Raw genomic sequence first — 17162 nt, forward strand, 5'->3', positions numbered from 1 at the left:
TATATTATTATATATGAAATGTGTCACAAAAACGAGAACCTGACCAACACTGACGAAGTGACGAGTCGTCGTCTTTGGCAATCCACCTGCAGACTGCGACTGGCGATGGCCCTTTTGATCTCCCTTTGCAGCTCACAAGCAAGTTAACTGCACCTACGGAAAAGCAAGAGCAAAGCACGCGTGGATTTCTATTGGTCTTTTATGTCGTCTCATCGGGGTTTTTTTTTTCTTCCTAAAATGTATAGTGGAGTTATAGGACCTAATTAACCAGTTGTGCCCGTACGTGCAGAAAGGAGGAAGGGAAAGGAAGAAGGGCAGGTCAGAACGTTGAACAGATACATGCATAGAAGAAGAATACCATGCATGCATACTTTTTGTGCTAAATAAATGCATGCTGTGACCATTGCCTTCATTAAGGGGCAACCCATATGTGCTTGTTTACGCATGCAATTAGACAAAAGCTAAACATTGTGTGTGTAATTGGGCCCTTCCTCCCTCGGCCCTGAATTATGAGCAAAGCATGCCTCCCAAGCTAGTCGCTAGTACTACTACTACGTAGCACGCAAGCTATGGGCTCTCTCTGTCTCGGTTATATATTTCTTTAATACGGGTTTCCATATGTACTGTACTTTTTTTTGTGCACACCTGGATCACCAGATCGATCGATCACCGTCATCAATTGCAAGCGGTGCCCTTGGCGTACCGGCACTGCCTAGCTAATAATCATCCACACATACGATCGACCACATGCATGGTTACATATGGTGGCTTACATTATCAAATCATTATTAACTAAAAAATATGTATGTACGATTGCAACGGAATTCAATGCATGTCAGAATCGTGCTCCATATTGTTTGATCAATCCACTGTACGTAGTGGCCCCTACCCCCGCTTCAGATCCGCGCCCCTGCTTACATGCTTAACATTGCTTAATCTATGTGGATTGAGTGAGATTGGATGAGTTTAAATCACAAGCAAGTCAAACTTCTAATTAATTTTTTCCAATCACATCCAATCCATGGGTAACAGAATTAATCGAACAAGGTCTAGAAAGGGGCGCGGATGTGTATGGAAGAGCTTGTTTGGTTTGGAGACCGGGGAAACTTGCCCTGGCCCAGACAGCAAGACCGATTTTGGATAGCCGAGAAGGCTAGGTATAGATGGCCAACCGGGCCGCACGGCACGACACTGGCACTAGCACGACCAGGCACGATAAAAGATCCGTGTCGTGCTTGTTAGTGCCACCGTGCTGGGCCCTCGGCCCAGGCACGACACTATCAGTGCCTAGCCGTGCATGTTGTGCCGTGCCACCAGGCACGGCGGCACGCCAGTGCTAATGCCAGCACGGGCACTATGTCCAAAATACCTTCTTTAGCAACCAAACAGATATAAGATGATTTTATTATGACTTAACAGTTTCAAACAACATAAAAATGGTCACTAGCACCAGGATCTCAACAGTTTCATCGTCGGAGACGGCCATCGACCCACCTCGGAGTCCCGGTTCCTCAACGGAGTAAGACGGAGCACCAGGATCTAGGAGAGAGGAGAGGACGACCGGTCCGGCCAACCGGTTCCTCCACGGATTTGAATCCGGAGTACCGGGATCTCCACAGATCACACCGGAGGGGGAGAAGAAGACAGGAGAGAGGAGACAGATGAGGGAGAACGGAGCTAGGGTTATGGATCTGAGTTACCCGATTCACAAATGCGCAGATCCATGCGCCGTGCGCGTGTAAACCCTAATAAGCCGGAGCACCGGGATCTCCGCAGATCACACCGGAGGGGGAGAAGAAGATAGGAGAGAGGAGCTAGGGTTATGGATCTGAGTTACCCGGTTCACAAATGCGCAGATCCATGCGCCGTGCGCGTGTAAACCCTAATAAGCCGGAGCACCGGGATCTCCGCAGATCACAGTATCATACCAGAGGGGGAGAAGAAGACAGGAGAGAGGAGACAGGAGAGAGGAGCTAGGGTTATGGATCTGAGTTACCCGGTTCACAAATGCACAGATCCGAGCGGGGGAGAGCCGGAGAGGATCTCCGACGATCCGAGCGGAGGCGGAGAGCTGGAGACCGGAGATGGAGAGGCGGAGATGGAGACCGTAGATCGGAGCGCTGAGTGGAGGCGGAGGGAACGAGGGAGAGGAGAGTTCGCCGGTCGCTGCCCAATCGCCCGCGGCTGGGAGAGAGCGAGTGAGGCAGTGAGCGAGTTAGGGTTTGAGTGTTGCGGCTGCGCGGCTGGGGCGGTTCGGTTTACACGCGGTGGGGCGGCTGCGGCTCCGCGCCTGGGCCACGCGCGCTGCGGCGCTGGCAAATGGGCCGTGTCGAGGCCGTGCCGTGCCTGGGCCGAATTGGTGGCCCAGGCATGACACTGTGTACGGGCCATGCCCGACACTGGCATTAAAAGGAACGGGCCGTGCCGTGTCTGGGCCGTGCTTTTTAGTGCCGTGCCCGGGCCGGCCCACCGTGTTAGTGTCATTTGGCCATCTATAAGGCTAGGTTAAGACGCCTGGCCAGCTAAACATTGCTTAGAGAGGGATATGCCAGCATATTTTCCAACTCCCCCCAAGGAAAGGAACATTTATGTATACGCAAATACTCACTTACTATATTAAAAATGGAGACTCAAACTCAAACCCCCTGGAAGAGATCACTTGACTCTAAATCCGAGAGATTACTGCCGTGTCAGTGTAGGGAGCAACAGCAAAGAACGGGTGAGCCTCCGAGCTACTAGTATATATAACCTCTCGGCCCATCGTGACCCCCACTGTCTGGATATTATATTTCGATCTCAACCAAGGTGAGGTACGTGCATCGTGAGTTGGTGACCTACGGGATTTATTGGATGCTTGAGAGACGTCTTGGCCGATACAAGACGTGCGACAATACAGTAGAGTACTACTAGTAGTGTAGCTACTAGGAGCGAGCAGCTACCGCCAGCCAACCTACCCAAGGTCTGCGCGGTTGCTTGGCTAGTCCCGTCCCGTCCACCCACAGTGGCGGTGGACCTGTTTGCTGCGCGGCCTGCAGCGAACGGCGCGGCGTCAGTGTCACGCTTAAAATTCTCTTGCAGGCAGCCAATATATATATATATATATATATATATATATATATATATATATATATATATATATATATATATATATATATATATATATATATATATATATTCTCTTGCAGGCAGCCAATAATGCAAAGAAGACGACTCAAAGGGCGGCCGCGCCGCAGCCTTTCGTGTTCCGCTCCTGATGTCGTCTGCAGTCTGCTTCGATATATATATATATATATATATATATATATATATATATATATATATATATATATATATATATATATATATATATATGTATATATGGTAGGTATAACGGGAGCCATGGACTTCCAATAGTTAAAGAAAGCCCAGGCCGACCACCCCTGCAAACTGGTTCAACCAGCGCGCCTAAACAGGCTGTCGGGTGCGCCACCTGGCCCACGTCTGTTAGCGCAAAAAAAAGGAATGCATGCATGAGTCAAACACGATCCAATGCATGCGCATAAATTTAAGAAAGATATATGCGACAGTTTCTGTTTTTAAAATCCTTTATTTCCTTCATAAATTTAGGATCGCTGCAACAGCCATGCAGCTAGACGCGTAAGGACCATTTTATGATATATACTGAGACTAAATATGCTACACTGTGTTAATAATTATGCAATTCGATATACTGCGTAAAAATCTGTTACCAGCTGCATGCACACGAATTTATGATAAAAATAATGTGCAATGAAAGGAAATGAATTACACGCATAGAAACAAAAAATCGTATTTAATGTTTTATTTCCTTCATAAATATAAGATCCCTCCAACAGCCATGCAGCTAAAACACATTAAATCTAGTTTATGATATATACTGATACAAATTATACTACATGGTGTAGGTATTTATGCAATTCGTTACACTGCGTAAAAAATCTGGCATGTTGTTCACTGGTGGACGCACCTCCGGGTTGGAGCGTAATAACCTTAAGTTTTGAGCATAAAATCCCTCAATTATAAGCGTATATACCGAGCCAATGTGAGAGGTTGATAGCTCTAGTAGGTTGTTATTACGATCCTATTTTTATGGCAGATCCGAAAAACATGGCAGTCGCATGCATGCGGTTATACAGATCCTAAAATTATGGCAAAATGCATGCATGAGTCAAACTCGTTCCCTTGCATGCGCGTAAATTTAGGAAAGATATGTGTGGCGGTTTCTATTTTAAATGCTTTATTTTCTTCATAAATTTAGGATCGCTACAACAGACATGCAACTAAAACTCGTAATGACCATTTTATGCTATATACTGATACTAAATATGCTACACTGTGTAGATAATTATGCAATTCGGTATACTGCGTAAAAATCTGCTACAGGCTGCATGCACACGAATTTATGATGGAAAGAATATGCAATGAAAGGAAATAAATTGCATGCATAGAAACAAAAAATCACATTTAATGTTTTATTTTCCTTCATAAATATAGGATTCCTCCAACAGCCATGCAACTAAACGCATTAGAACTAGTTTATGATGTATACTGAAACAAATTATACTACACGGTGTAGGTATTTATGCAATTCCTTACACTGCGTAAAAAATCTGGCATGTTGTTCACTGGTGGATGCATCTCCGGGTGGAGCGTAAAAACCTTAAGTTTTGAGCATAAAATCCCTCAATTATAAGCGTAAATACCGAGTCAATTAGAGGTTGATAGCTTTAGTAGGTTGTTATTACGATCCTATTTTTATGTCAGATCCGAAAAACATGGCAGCCGCATGCATGCGGTTTCTATTTTTATACAGATCCAAAAATTATGGCAAAATCGTGGGAGTTTCCATTGCATGCGCGCAAATTAAGAACAACATAAATCAAGGAATTGACTTTTCAATGTGCATGCAGTAAACTGATATACGAACTCTGTGTTAAAGCATAAAATCATACAATTTTTAGCGTAAATAATACATGTGGTAGGCATAAAACACAATAAACGAAAAGAAAAATGCGCCGGATCAGAGGATGTCACGCGCGATCATCGCTGCGCGCATCTCGCCCCTTCCGTGACGTCGCTAGCTCGAACATCGCGCCTCATGCGTCGCTGTCACTACTCGCACGTCGACGGGCGTCGCTTGCTCGCCGGCCTTGGAAGTGCCGCCTCCTCGGGGCTTCGGGGACGCCGCCGCTTGCCTGCACAAGGGCCTCGCTGCGAATCGAGAAACCACTGCCACCGCGCGTCGAGGTAATGGAGTTACGGCCACCGGCCTGGGATCCGCCGCCGCTCGCCCTCTGGATCGGGGGCCGCCACCGCCGGCCTGGGAACCGCCGCCACCGCATGTCGAGGTCGAGGAGCCACGACCACCGCAGCCACTGGCTGGGGTCCACCGCCGCGCGCGCTATCGGGCAACCGTCGTCGCTAATGAATCGAGATGGGGCGTGAAAAACTGAACCCTAGCACTCCGGGTCCTGTTTTATAGACGTCCGGATGTGGTCCGGCTCGACCGGATTGCACTGTCTGGCCTGGGCTTCCTTTAGTTATTGGAAGCCCAGGGCTCCTAATATACAATCTAGGGCAGGTATAACGGGAGCCCTGGGCTTCCACTAGTTAAAGGAAGCCCAGGCCGACCACCCCTGCAAACTGGTTCAACCAGCACGCCCAAACAGGCTGTCGGGTGCGCCACCTGGCCCACGTCTGTTAGCGCAAAAAAAAGAAATGCATGCATGAGTCAAACACGATCCAATGCATGCGCATAAATTTAGGAAAGATATATGCGGCAGTTTCTGTTTTTAAAATCCTTTATTTCCTCCATAAATTTAGGATCGCTGCAACAGCCATGCAGCTAGACGCGTAAGGACCATTTTATGATATATACTGAGACTAAATATGCTACACTGTGTTAATAATTATGCAATTCGATATACTGCGTAAAAATCTGTTACCAGCTGCATGCACACGAATTTATGATAAAAATAATGTGCAATGAAAGGAAATGAATTACACGCATAGAAACAAAAAATCGTATTTAATGTTTTATTTCCTTCATAAATATAAGATCCCTCCAACAGCCATGCAGCTAAAACACATTAAATCTAGTTTATGATATATACTGATACAAATTATACTACATGGTGTAGGTATTTATGCAATTCGTTACACTGCGTAAAAAATCTGGCATGTTGTTCACTGGTGGACGCACCTCCGGGTTGGAGCGTAATAACCTTAAGTTTTGAGCATAAAATCCCTCAATTATAAGCGTATATACCGAGCCAATGTGAGAGGTTGATAGCTCTAGTAGGTTGTTATTACGATCCTATTTTTATGGCAGATCCGAAAAACATGGCAGTCGCATGCATGCGGTTATACAGATCCTAAAATTATGGCAAAATGCATGCATGAGTCAAACACGTTCCCTTGCATGCGCGTAAATTTAGGAAAGATATGTGTGGCGGTTTCTATTTTAAATGCTTTATTTTCTTCATAAATTTAGGATCGCTGCAACAGACATGCAACTAAAACTCGTAATGACCATTTTATGCTATATACTGATACTAAATATGCTACACTGTGTAGATAATTATGCAATTCGGTATACTGCGTAAAAATCTGCTACAGGCTGCATGCACACGAATTTATGATGGAAAGAATATGCAATGAAAGGAAATGAATTGCATGCATAGAAACAAAAAATCACATTTAATGTTTTATTTTCCTTCATAAATATAGGATTCCTCCAACAGCCATGCAACTAAACGCATTAGAACTAGTTTATGATGTATACTGAAACAAATTATACTACACGGTGTAGGTATTTATGCAATTCCTTACACTGCGTAAAAAATCTGGCATGTTGTTCACTGGTGGATGCATCTCCGGGTGGAGCGTAAAAACCTTAAGTTTTGAGCATAAAACCCTTCAATTATAAGCGTAAATACCGAGTCAATTAGAGGTTGATAGCTTTAGTAGGTTGTTATTACGATCCTATTTTTATGACAGATCCGAAAAACATGGCAGCCGCATGCATGCGGTTTCTATTTTTATACAGATCCAAAAATTATGGCAAAATCGTGGGAGTTTCCATTGCATGCGCGCAAATTAAGAACAACATAAATCAAGGAATTGACTTTCCAATGTGCATGCAGTAAACTGATATACGAACTCTGTGTTAAAGCATAAAATCATACAATTTTTAGCGTAAATAATACATGTGGTAGGCATAAAACACAATAAACGAAAAGAAAAATGCGCCGGATCAGAGGATGTCACGCGCGACCATCGCTGCGCGCATCTCGCCCCTTCCGTGACGTCGCTCGCTCGAACATCGCGCCTCATGCGTCGCTGTCACTACTCGCACGTCGACGGGCGTCGCTTGCTCGCCGGCCTTGGAAGTGCCGCCTCCTCGGGGCTTCGGGGACGCCGCCGCTTGCCTGCACAAGGGCCTCGCTGCGGATCGAGAAACCACCGCCACCGCGCGTCGAGGTAATGGAGTTACGGCCACCGGCCTGGGATCCGCCGCCGCTCGCCCTCTGGATCGGGGGCCGCCACCGCCGGCCTGGGAACCGCCGCCACCGCATGTCGAGGTCGAGGAGCCACGGCCATCGCAGCCACTGGCCGGGGTCCACCGCCGCGCGCGCTATCGGGCAACCGTCGTCGCTAATGAATCGAGATGGGGCATGAAAAACTGAACCCTAGCACTCCGGGTCCTGTTTTATAGACGTCCGGATGTGGTCCGGCTCGACCGGATTGCACTGTCTGGCCCGGGCTTCCTTTAGTTATTGGAAGCCCAGGGCTCCTAATATACAATCTATATATATATATATATCGATATATATATATATATCTACTACTTATTAAGTAAACAATAGTAGTCTGCCTCTGACATGTTCTGCCAAGCCTGTGTTCTGCCCCGCTCTGGTTCTGCCATCTACGGCGTCCTTCATGTGGGCCCACCCAGCGTGGGCCACGCATTCCCACCTAGCTCGCCTTCTCCAGCAAAAATTATCGCGTCCGCACAAGTTGAACCTAACCAATTCAGCCATCAAACACAATATAGTTCAACATTAGAGATCTTACTACTAAGTCCGAGCCAACGCTTATAAGCTGCTCTATGTATCCTTTACTAGACAGTATGGTACTAAGTTTTTTGCAAGACAATAAAACAACAGTGCAGGCGTTCTCGGCTGAATTTTTGGTGCGGCCCATACTCCAACTAGATTTGGGGCGGCCCATACTCGAGCGACGGCTCTCCCCCGTCGATCCATCGTCTGAACCCTTCCTCCCTCTCACCCTCTATCAACCCGAAACCCTAGCGCTCTCCTCCCTCCTCCCCACGCCTCCATCTCTCTCACCCCTCTGCCTCAACCGCCCCGATCTGGTTACCCAAGCGCGCATGGTGGAGACGGGAACGCCGACGAGCGCGCTCGTGCTCACGCCTCTATCTCCCCCTTCTCTCTCCCTCAACCACCATGATCCAGATAAACAAGTACATGCGAGGCAGAGACAGGAGCAATATCCGGGATGATTCGGGCGAGCGCCTCACGTCCGCGGTTGTTGGGAGCTTCGCTCACCATCTCGTGCTCGCCTTTTACTCCGCTCATTCACCGGTAATGGGGTCGACGGCGTGGATCAAAACCGCCTGGGTGCCTTGGCATCATTCAACCGCCGCCGAGCTCCATCCGCAACAAACTCGAGCGGCCCCGCCTCAAGTCTCCGTCAGCGGACCCGGTCGTGCAGATCGTAGGGAACTTCGCCCCCATCGGTGAGCAGTCACCAACTTCATCTCCAACGACTCCGGCGAAGACAGGCGACACCAGAGCGCGAGTCACAGAGATCACCATCATCACCGTGTCCGACAGCAGGGTCTCATGCCTCGTGTTTGGGACCAGAAAGGCATCGTTCCTCTTGGAGGTGCCGCTCGGCGTCGCTGTCTCGCTCTTTGACAAGGGCCATAGCGGGGGTCACACCGTTGATATCTGTGTCGTGATCCTGGAGCGCCTGAATCCTGTCGTACACACCCGCTAGGATGAACTGGATCCTGTTGTGATTGAAGGGTACCAGGTGGGTGGTGTCCCTGGTGGGTAGCTGATGACCACCACCAAGAAGGTTGTCCCCTTCTCCTCTGTCTTACTGCCTCCGCATCTGCTTCTATAAAATTTTAGATGCAAGTACGTCGTTTAGACTTATCACTTCGTTGATTAATTGATTGAATCAGAGCTCCAAACATCGCAATCAAGGTTCACATTACATTCAGGTTTGATTGATCTATCATACATTTGTACATTAATAAAAAATTAGACTATTGTCTTCATGATAGCAGATCGGTTGGTTAGATCGACAGTGTGAGGGCGAGGTTGGCAATGGTGAACAAGGGCAAGGTCATCTCACTTCCTCGTCATGAATGGTTCAGATAAGTGTCAATTTGTTGTTTTCTATTTTTATGAATGGTTTTTTATTTCAGCATTAGTCAATCCTCCCATTGGAGTCTTGCTTAATGCCTTGATCTGATTTGGACTTTTAGGAGCAAAAGATTAGTCTTGATTGATGTGTTGCGATTAATTTCTACAAATTTCTTATTAGTAACTAGAAAGGAGGGTTGACATGATGCCTTTCCCTAGGATAAATCTGTTAATTTATTTTAGATGAGGAATTTATTTAGACAATTGAAACTAATGATTACAATAGTAAACTAAGGAAGTAGGACTCGGATGGGTTTATGCTGTTGGTAAGTATGAACCTGTAAGTCACTACTTACAGAGAGCAAAACATATGAACATCTTGGTCTGTTCACATCAATAGGCTGACCATGTAGCCACATGCTTTTTATATAAGCAGAACATCTTCCAAATGAGATAAGTTTTATCTTCTCGCCAACACCTATACTTCTTTGTTCATCTTCTAATTCTATGCAGGTAGCTTTGATGGCAAATGCACTATATGGTGTGTGGGCGAAATACCGTATGCAAATTACAGGTATATACTCTCTCGTTTTTAAATATATGACGTTATTGACTTTTTTTGAAAACTGTGACCACTCGTCTTATTTAAAACATTTATTCAAAAATATAAAATTTCAACGCGTAACCTGCAAGGGAGAATGGTCGGACTCCTCATCGTCCCCTGCCTCCCACGGTGGTCCGAGGGGACATGACCACATGGGTATGGACATATGGCGCCACCTGGGACGAAATCTTGAGGAATACCGTGGAGTTGTCGCTCTTCATTGATTGATTGAATATGTTGCGTCGTCGTGGGAGAGGGAGGGCAAGGGCATTCAGTTTGTGGCAAGAATTGGATGCCAACATGTCTGTTGGCCTAGCGTCAGCGGCACTGCTTGCGTTGTTCGATCCTTGCTAGGCTTTGCACAACTCTCTTCTATTGCATTTGCTTGGTGTAGCCTCCACGCAGTTCTGGCGCAACACAGCACCGCTTGCCTGCTTCCCTTGGGATATGCCATCGTCAGGAAAATTGCGATGTCTATGAGGATCCCATTGCCCTGCACATTTCATCATTGTTTGGCACTTTGGAGTTCCATAGTTCATGTTTAGCAGTGGCAGGATCTAGGCATAAGCTTTTCTAAATACGTTTAAACGCTAGATCTCACACTGATGTTCAGTAGCGAATTTAGCTCCTCCTTTTTAAAAACCTGAAAGTATAGGTCCGAGGGGACATGACCACATGGGTATGGACATATGGCGCCACCTGGGACGAAATCTTGAGGAATACCGTGGAGTTGTCGCTCTTCATTGATTGATTGAATATGTTGCGTCGTCGTGGGAGAGGGAGGGCATTCAGTTTGTGGCAAGAATTGGATGCCAACATGTCTGTTGGCCTAGCGTCTGCGGCACTGCTTGCGTTGTTAGATCCTTGCTAGGCTTTGCACAACTCTCTTCTATTGCATTTGCTTGGTGTAGCCTCCACGCAGTTCTAGCGCAACACAGCACCGCTTGCCTGCTTCCCTTGGGATATGCCATCGTCAGGAAAATTGCGGTGTCTATGAGGATCCCATTGCCCTGCACATTTCATCACTGTTTGGCACTTTGGAGTTCCATAGTTCATGTTTAGCAGTTGCAGGATCTAGGCATAAGCTTTTCTAAATACGTTTAAATGCTAGATCTCACACTGATGCTCAGTAGCGAATTTAGCTCCTCCTTTTTAAAAACCTGAAAGTATAGGTCCGAGGGGACATGACCACATGGGTATGGACATATGGCGCCACCTGGGACGAAATCTTGAGGAATACCGTGGAGTTGTCGCTCTTCATTGATTGATTGAATATGTTGCGTCGTCGTGGGAGAGGGAGGGCATTCAGTTTGTGGCAAGAATTGGATGCCAACATGTCTGTTGGCCTAGCGTCTGCGGCACTGCTTGCGTTGTTCGATCCTTGCTAGGCTTTGCACAACTCTCTTCTATTGCATTTGCTTGGTGTAGCCTCCACGCAGTTCTGGCGCAACACAGCACCGCTTGCCTGCTTCCCTTGGGATATGCCATCGTCAGGAAAATTGCGGTGTCTATGAGGATCCCATTGCACTGCACATTTCATCACTGTTTGGCACTTTGGAGTTCCATAGTTCATGTTTAGCAGTGGTAGGATCTAGGCATAAGCTTTTCTAAATACGTTTAAACGCTAGATCTCACACTGATGTTCCGTAGCGAATTTAGCTCCTCCTTTTTAAAAACCTGAAAGTATATTAAATACATCAACCTTTGTATTGAATATTTTATTATAGTGTGCCATTATGCCATCTACAATAAGTCGTAGATCACTTTCACTTGCATGAGCATTCACTGCAGTCCTCGACAGTATAGACTCGAGAGCCCAACCCGATCTGAGCTGATCTGGAAGGAGGGTTGTCGTCTGGTGTCCCCTGGTTCCAATGCCCATGGTGGTGGCAGCACCTGTCCAGCTAAACCTCGACGAGGCCCATCATGGGACCACCGCAGCGTCTACTTCTTTGAGAAAGCAGATCGACGAGGGCACCTACGGGTAACACCCCCTCCTCCCTAATTGATCTAGTGATTATTCTACCTGTCTACTCTCCTAATCCACTGATTCGCTTCATTACTTGGCCACCGCCGGCAGTGAAGTGTACATGGCGAAGGAGACGGACTGGATCTGCATGATGTTACATGAGCATGAGGGTTGTGGACTTGAATTCCACAATTAATACACACATGAAAAAACTGCCAGGGATTAAGTCTGACTGCGTGATGATGTCTGACGCTCCTGTTCAGCAGGTAAGGTAGCCATCATCCTTTTATAGTTGTATATTTGGATTTTCTTTTGCAAAAAACTGTACCACCTATCAATATCACCCTAGAAGATGGTAGATTTCATATGAGCAGTGGTGGAAGAGTTGTCGATCAGCCACTGCATCAACACATCCTGGTGGATGCACGCCCCTTGGGTATGACCTGGTCCTAGAAAATTAATAGTCGATTCATATTCAGTGGTGCTGCTTCGTCTTTCGATCAAGATGGGCAACCTATAGGTAGGGTTTAGTGTAGTCCATGCTGGGCCACAATGATCTGTCCGTGTCCATATGAATAATTTGTTTGTAATTAATGTTTTGATTTTTTTTCTTTCTGCTATAAATTTTCATTAGACTTTCAGTCCCTTTTCTTTTGAAAAAGGAAGGATAAAAACTTACAAACAAGATGGATCATGGATGCCAGAAAAAGACGTGTTTTCAGTCTTTTTCAGTTTTAGAAACGAGGCCCAATATTCAGCACACAAATATTTCTTGTAGGTTATGAACCTCTCCCATTTTTATGTTTTAGCCAACTTATGTGCAATACCAGTGGTACCTTGCAGGTTGTAGATTTTGGACTGACAAAACTTTTAGAAATTAGAACTACATCATAGTCACTCCCATCACAACAAGTTGTTGGTACATTTGGTTACATGCCTTCAGAGTAAGTACTCAAGGTATCAACGCCAACTATGTTGTTCCGTTATTGAGTTCACATGAATGTGCACACTCTCAAAATAATATCAGTATAGTTTGATAGACCAAACTGTTGCTTATACAATTAGTAATTTAGTACCAAAGAGTTGTCTGATTGATAAGTATGCTTGATATGGTGAGGCTTCTCCTAAGGTGGATGTCTACGCTTTTGGTATAGTCTTGTATGAACTTCTTTCAGCCAAAGAACATCATAATTCGTTAATGCACAAGGTCTGTTTTATTTGGTAATTTGTCCATCTGATCAGTTTTCAATTTTGTATCGCATTTCAAATTTTTCAGAACATATGTCTCTTGATGCTTTCTTTGTCTGTGTTCAATGTCTTGCTATGTTTCCTATATAGGTTATGTTCCTCAAGTTTGAGCCTCGACAATGCCTGCTTATTCTGACATCTTGATTTCTTACTGCTACATTTCGCCCTCTTGTAGTCCGGTTACGAGCGCCTTTGCTGCCTCCGGTGCATACAGACGTGACCACAACTTCGCAACGGCTTGTGTCTACTGTGTCCCCAAGCATATGAGGGAGGATCAAGTGATAGAATGTGCCCAATGCAGCTGTAGGGGCTGTGCCAACGGTGACTATCAGACTCGGACGAATGTTGGGAGTGGGTTATAAATTAGCGTTGATACATATGTGCATTTTTTGATAGTATTTAATCCATATAAAAATACCATTATTCCTGAATTCTACTGCTCTAAAAAATACAATGAAGATCATGAAAAGACACTTCAAAAGTTGTCGGTCGCTTTTGTTGCTTTCTAATTTGATTTTTTTTGTTAGTGTCGAGGTGAGATCCGCAATCCTCCTGCCAGTATCTTCTTCCTTAATTGAACTCTTGGGGTACCAAATTTGAGTTAATTAAACTCCTTATATGTAATTGAATGTTTGAATCCGTAGTATGAAACAATGTCAAATTTATTTTGATTGGCTGGGATAAGGATCACCTCTATTTCATTTTTCTTTCCTCAACAATAGTGATTCATCTATTCTTTAGGCTCGTCGACCACTCCAAAAGTCTAGATTTCACCATCTGAAATCACTTGCTTCTTATTCTTCCTGAATTCATCTATTTTTTGGTTATGTGCCATCATAGATCTGCTTTTTCGTCTATTCTAACTAAATGTTCCTTTTTAAATTTATTTTATGTGTTCATGCAACCAAAGTTGTCTTAAACTTATTGAATTTTAGTTTGTTAGGAATTTTTATATAGTTACAAAGTTATTAAATTTTTTCATACTCTTGTGACGAGTGCCATTGTACAAGTCGATGTTGCTCCCTTCAAGCAGTGGTACATCACCCACTACAGAGTGGACATCGGTAGGAAGATGCATGTTGCCAACAAGGATGCAGCTAAGGTATATTCATGCAATTTAAGGTTTAATTGATGTTTGCCCTTATAATGGGTTGACTTTATAGTTTATGGATTGTTGTATTTGGTGAATAGTTGCTTGCTAGATATCTTACTACTGCAGTGTTTTTAACATGTGCACTTATTTGTCTTGTGGTTTTTCAATGATCTCTTCCTTCTCAATGATCAACATGTTGTATTTCATTAGCTACTTTTGATTTTTGCAATCATTATCTCATGATGTTTTTTGTAGGGAAAACAATAGTTAAATTAAAATTTTCTTTCTATAGCTCAATTGATGTTTCCTATAACTGACCATTTATTGTTTGTGTAGGGATAAGAGGGTGAGGCTATATCCAAGGAAACAAAGAAGAGCAACCATGTGCAGAGGAAGATTGAGAAGCGCCAGCAGGGTCGTGCACTTGACACTCATATTGAAGAGCAATTTGGTAGTGGGAGATTGTTGGCTTGCGTTTCTTCCAGCCCTCGACTGTGGCCGAGCTGATGGGTAAGGAATACTAGATTTCTTGTGTCATGTCTTAGACATTAATTCTCATTTTGTGTTTTGGTCCATGCCATATGGCATTAGCATATGGAATTAAGATATTTATGCCCGTCGATCTTATATTACGGATGAAAGAAAGCCAGAAGTGGACAATAGGAGATATGTTGAGTTGCATCTATGCATTCTGTCACAAATAGGACCATTTCACCTCGCTTAAGTAGCTTACAGTTTACACATGAATTATCCTGACAGTTGTTGGACATTCCCTTTTATTGGTGTGCTACATCCTTGAGGCTAACCTACAATGGCATTTTCTTTTATTGGTCAGCTACATCTTTGAGGGTAACGTGGTCGAGTTCTACATGAATAAGCTCCAGAGGAAGAAGGGCAAGGGTGCTGCATCTTAGAGCATTCTTTTAGCTAGAACAGAATATCTTCTACTTGGCGTTAATGCACGACATGCTTCAAATGAGCGAAAGGCCAGACTTATAGTTATTTGTTGTTTTTAATGCCACATGCTTGTAAGCAGATTTGCATATTTATCATTCGATCAACTCAACTTGGTCAATAATTGTGTCATCATCCATTATTAAGTGTATGCTCGTACGTTGTTATAGAGTAAACATGTTATGATAAGATACATTGAGGTGCAGAAGCATTAATTGTCGTTTAATGCTCTTGTTAGCATCCTTTAAGGGTTAAGATTATTTACATACCTTAAAAATATATACTCTGCCATGAAAAGCAAACTATCACGAAATATTTTTATGGATTTTATCTTTATTGATGAAGATAAAAATATAGTTATGTAAGTAATCTTAACCTTTAAAAGGTGCTAACCATAGCATAGAACAATAACTAATGCTTCTGTATCTTATCAGAATATGTTTTATTCCGTAGCAACGCACGGGCATACACCTAGTATATATATATATAGTATTTAGAGCTCTGGGCTTTCTATAACTACAGGAAGCCCTGGCCTTACCTTTTGATCTGGCTGACCCGTACGTGGCGGAGGCCTGAACCTTCAGAGCCCGAGCGCTATGCCCATTCACCCCACGTCGTCACACCAGATCGCCAACCGCCCTCTCCCTCACGCCAATCCAAACCCTAGCCTTCGCCAGCCTATCGCTCCCCTCCGTCTCCCCACCCGCGGCGCACCCGCGGACCGGCCCCGCGCCATGGCTGACCCCGTCGTCCGAGCTCGACGCGGCGGCCGGGGAGGGGGCCGCCGGTGCCACCATTGTGCTGCTCGATGTGAGCAGCATGATGTGCGGCGGCTGCGCGGCGCGGGTGGGGTCCATCCTGGCGGCGGACCCGCTGGTGGAGATGGCGGCGGTCAACCTCCTCGCTGAGTCCGCCGCGGTGCGCTTGTGGGCGCCGACGCCACCGATCGTGGGGGAGGAGCTCGCGGCCAGGCTCACGGAGTGTGGGTTCCCCGCTACGACGCGCCGAGGGGGAGCAGCCGCGGGGGCTGGGGAGAGCGCGTGCAAGTGGTGGGAGATGGCGGCCAGGAAGGAGGAACTCCTGCTGTGGAGCCGGGACCGAGTCGCATTCGCGTTGCCGAAGAGCGGGCCCGATATGCTGGAGCTGGAGAGGTTGAGGGAGCTCACGCGGCCGTCCGCGTCGCACCCAACTCCCTGTCAGCTGCCGCACAGCGATGGCGAGGCCTCCGACCATCCGTTGTACGCATCCCGGTTTATCTGGTTGTGCGCCCGCAGGAAGGCCTTGAGCTGGATGAGCACCGCCATGTCGTCGCCGCCGGTGTTCCCGCTTACCAGTTCCGCTGCACAGGTAACACGGGATCGAATGTTGGTTGAAAAGAGCAAGGGGTTCGAAAGCAGATGATGACGACGCACAAGAGCAGGCTTACCGGAGATTAGCAGCGAGCACATCAGTTGGAGAAGATGGTGGTGGAGCCTAGTGGACATGGATGCGGGATTGTGGATTATATTGCTTCTGATGAAGTGAGCTGCCCATCAAATCACTAAGACTAACTCCAACGGAGCAGCCAAACGGCCAGCCAAAGCCAATATGGCTGCGTGGTGCTACTGTAGCGCCTAGAAACAGGTTCCAACAACACAGCCAAAAGGAGTAGCTATTTTAGAGGGGATGAGAGAGAAAAGCTAGATTGGCTGGTTCAGAGCCGGCAGCCATTTTCTCCCCTTCGTCTCTGACAATTCGGACCCACTTCTGAGGCTTCTGGCCACTCGCCCTGGGAACCAGCTATTTTAGCTGCTCCGTTGGATACGACGGACATATGGATGACCAGCTAAATTACTGTGGCAAGCCAACGGCCTGAATGTCTGCCCGTTTTGGCTAGTG

At 45.9% G+C, this 17162-nt stretch overlaps 1 protein-coding gene and 1 pseudogene across 1 annotated transcript; both read left to right on the forward strand.

The window, feature by feature from the left end:
* Positions 1-8637: 8637 nt before the first annotated feature.
* Positions 8638-9042, forward strand: LOC118471945 (uncharacterized; the record flags this gene model as incomplete). The annotated part of the gene is made up of 1 exon (XM_035958874.1): positions 8638-9042. A coding segment is annotated over one exon (405 nt), but the record flags the coding sequence as incomplete, so codon positions are not given.
* Positions 9043-11900: 2858 nt separating this feature from the next.
* On the forward strand, positions 11901-15244 carry LOC109939638 (40S ribosomal protein S8-like; annotated as a pseudogene).
* The last annotated feature ends 1918 nt before the right edge of the window (positions 15245-17162 follow it).

Source organism: Zea mays, chromosome 5 (genome assembly GCF_902167145.1).
Source record: "Zea mays cultivar B73 chromosome 5, Zm-B73-REFERENCE-NAM-5.0, whole genome shotgun sequence".
In the NCBI taxonomy this organism is placed as follows: Eukaryota; Viridiplantae; Streptophyta; class Magnoliopsida; order Poales; family Poaceae; genus Zea; species Zea mays.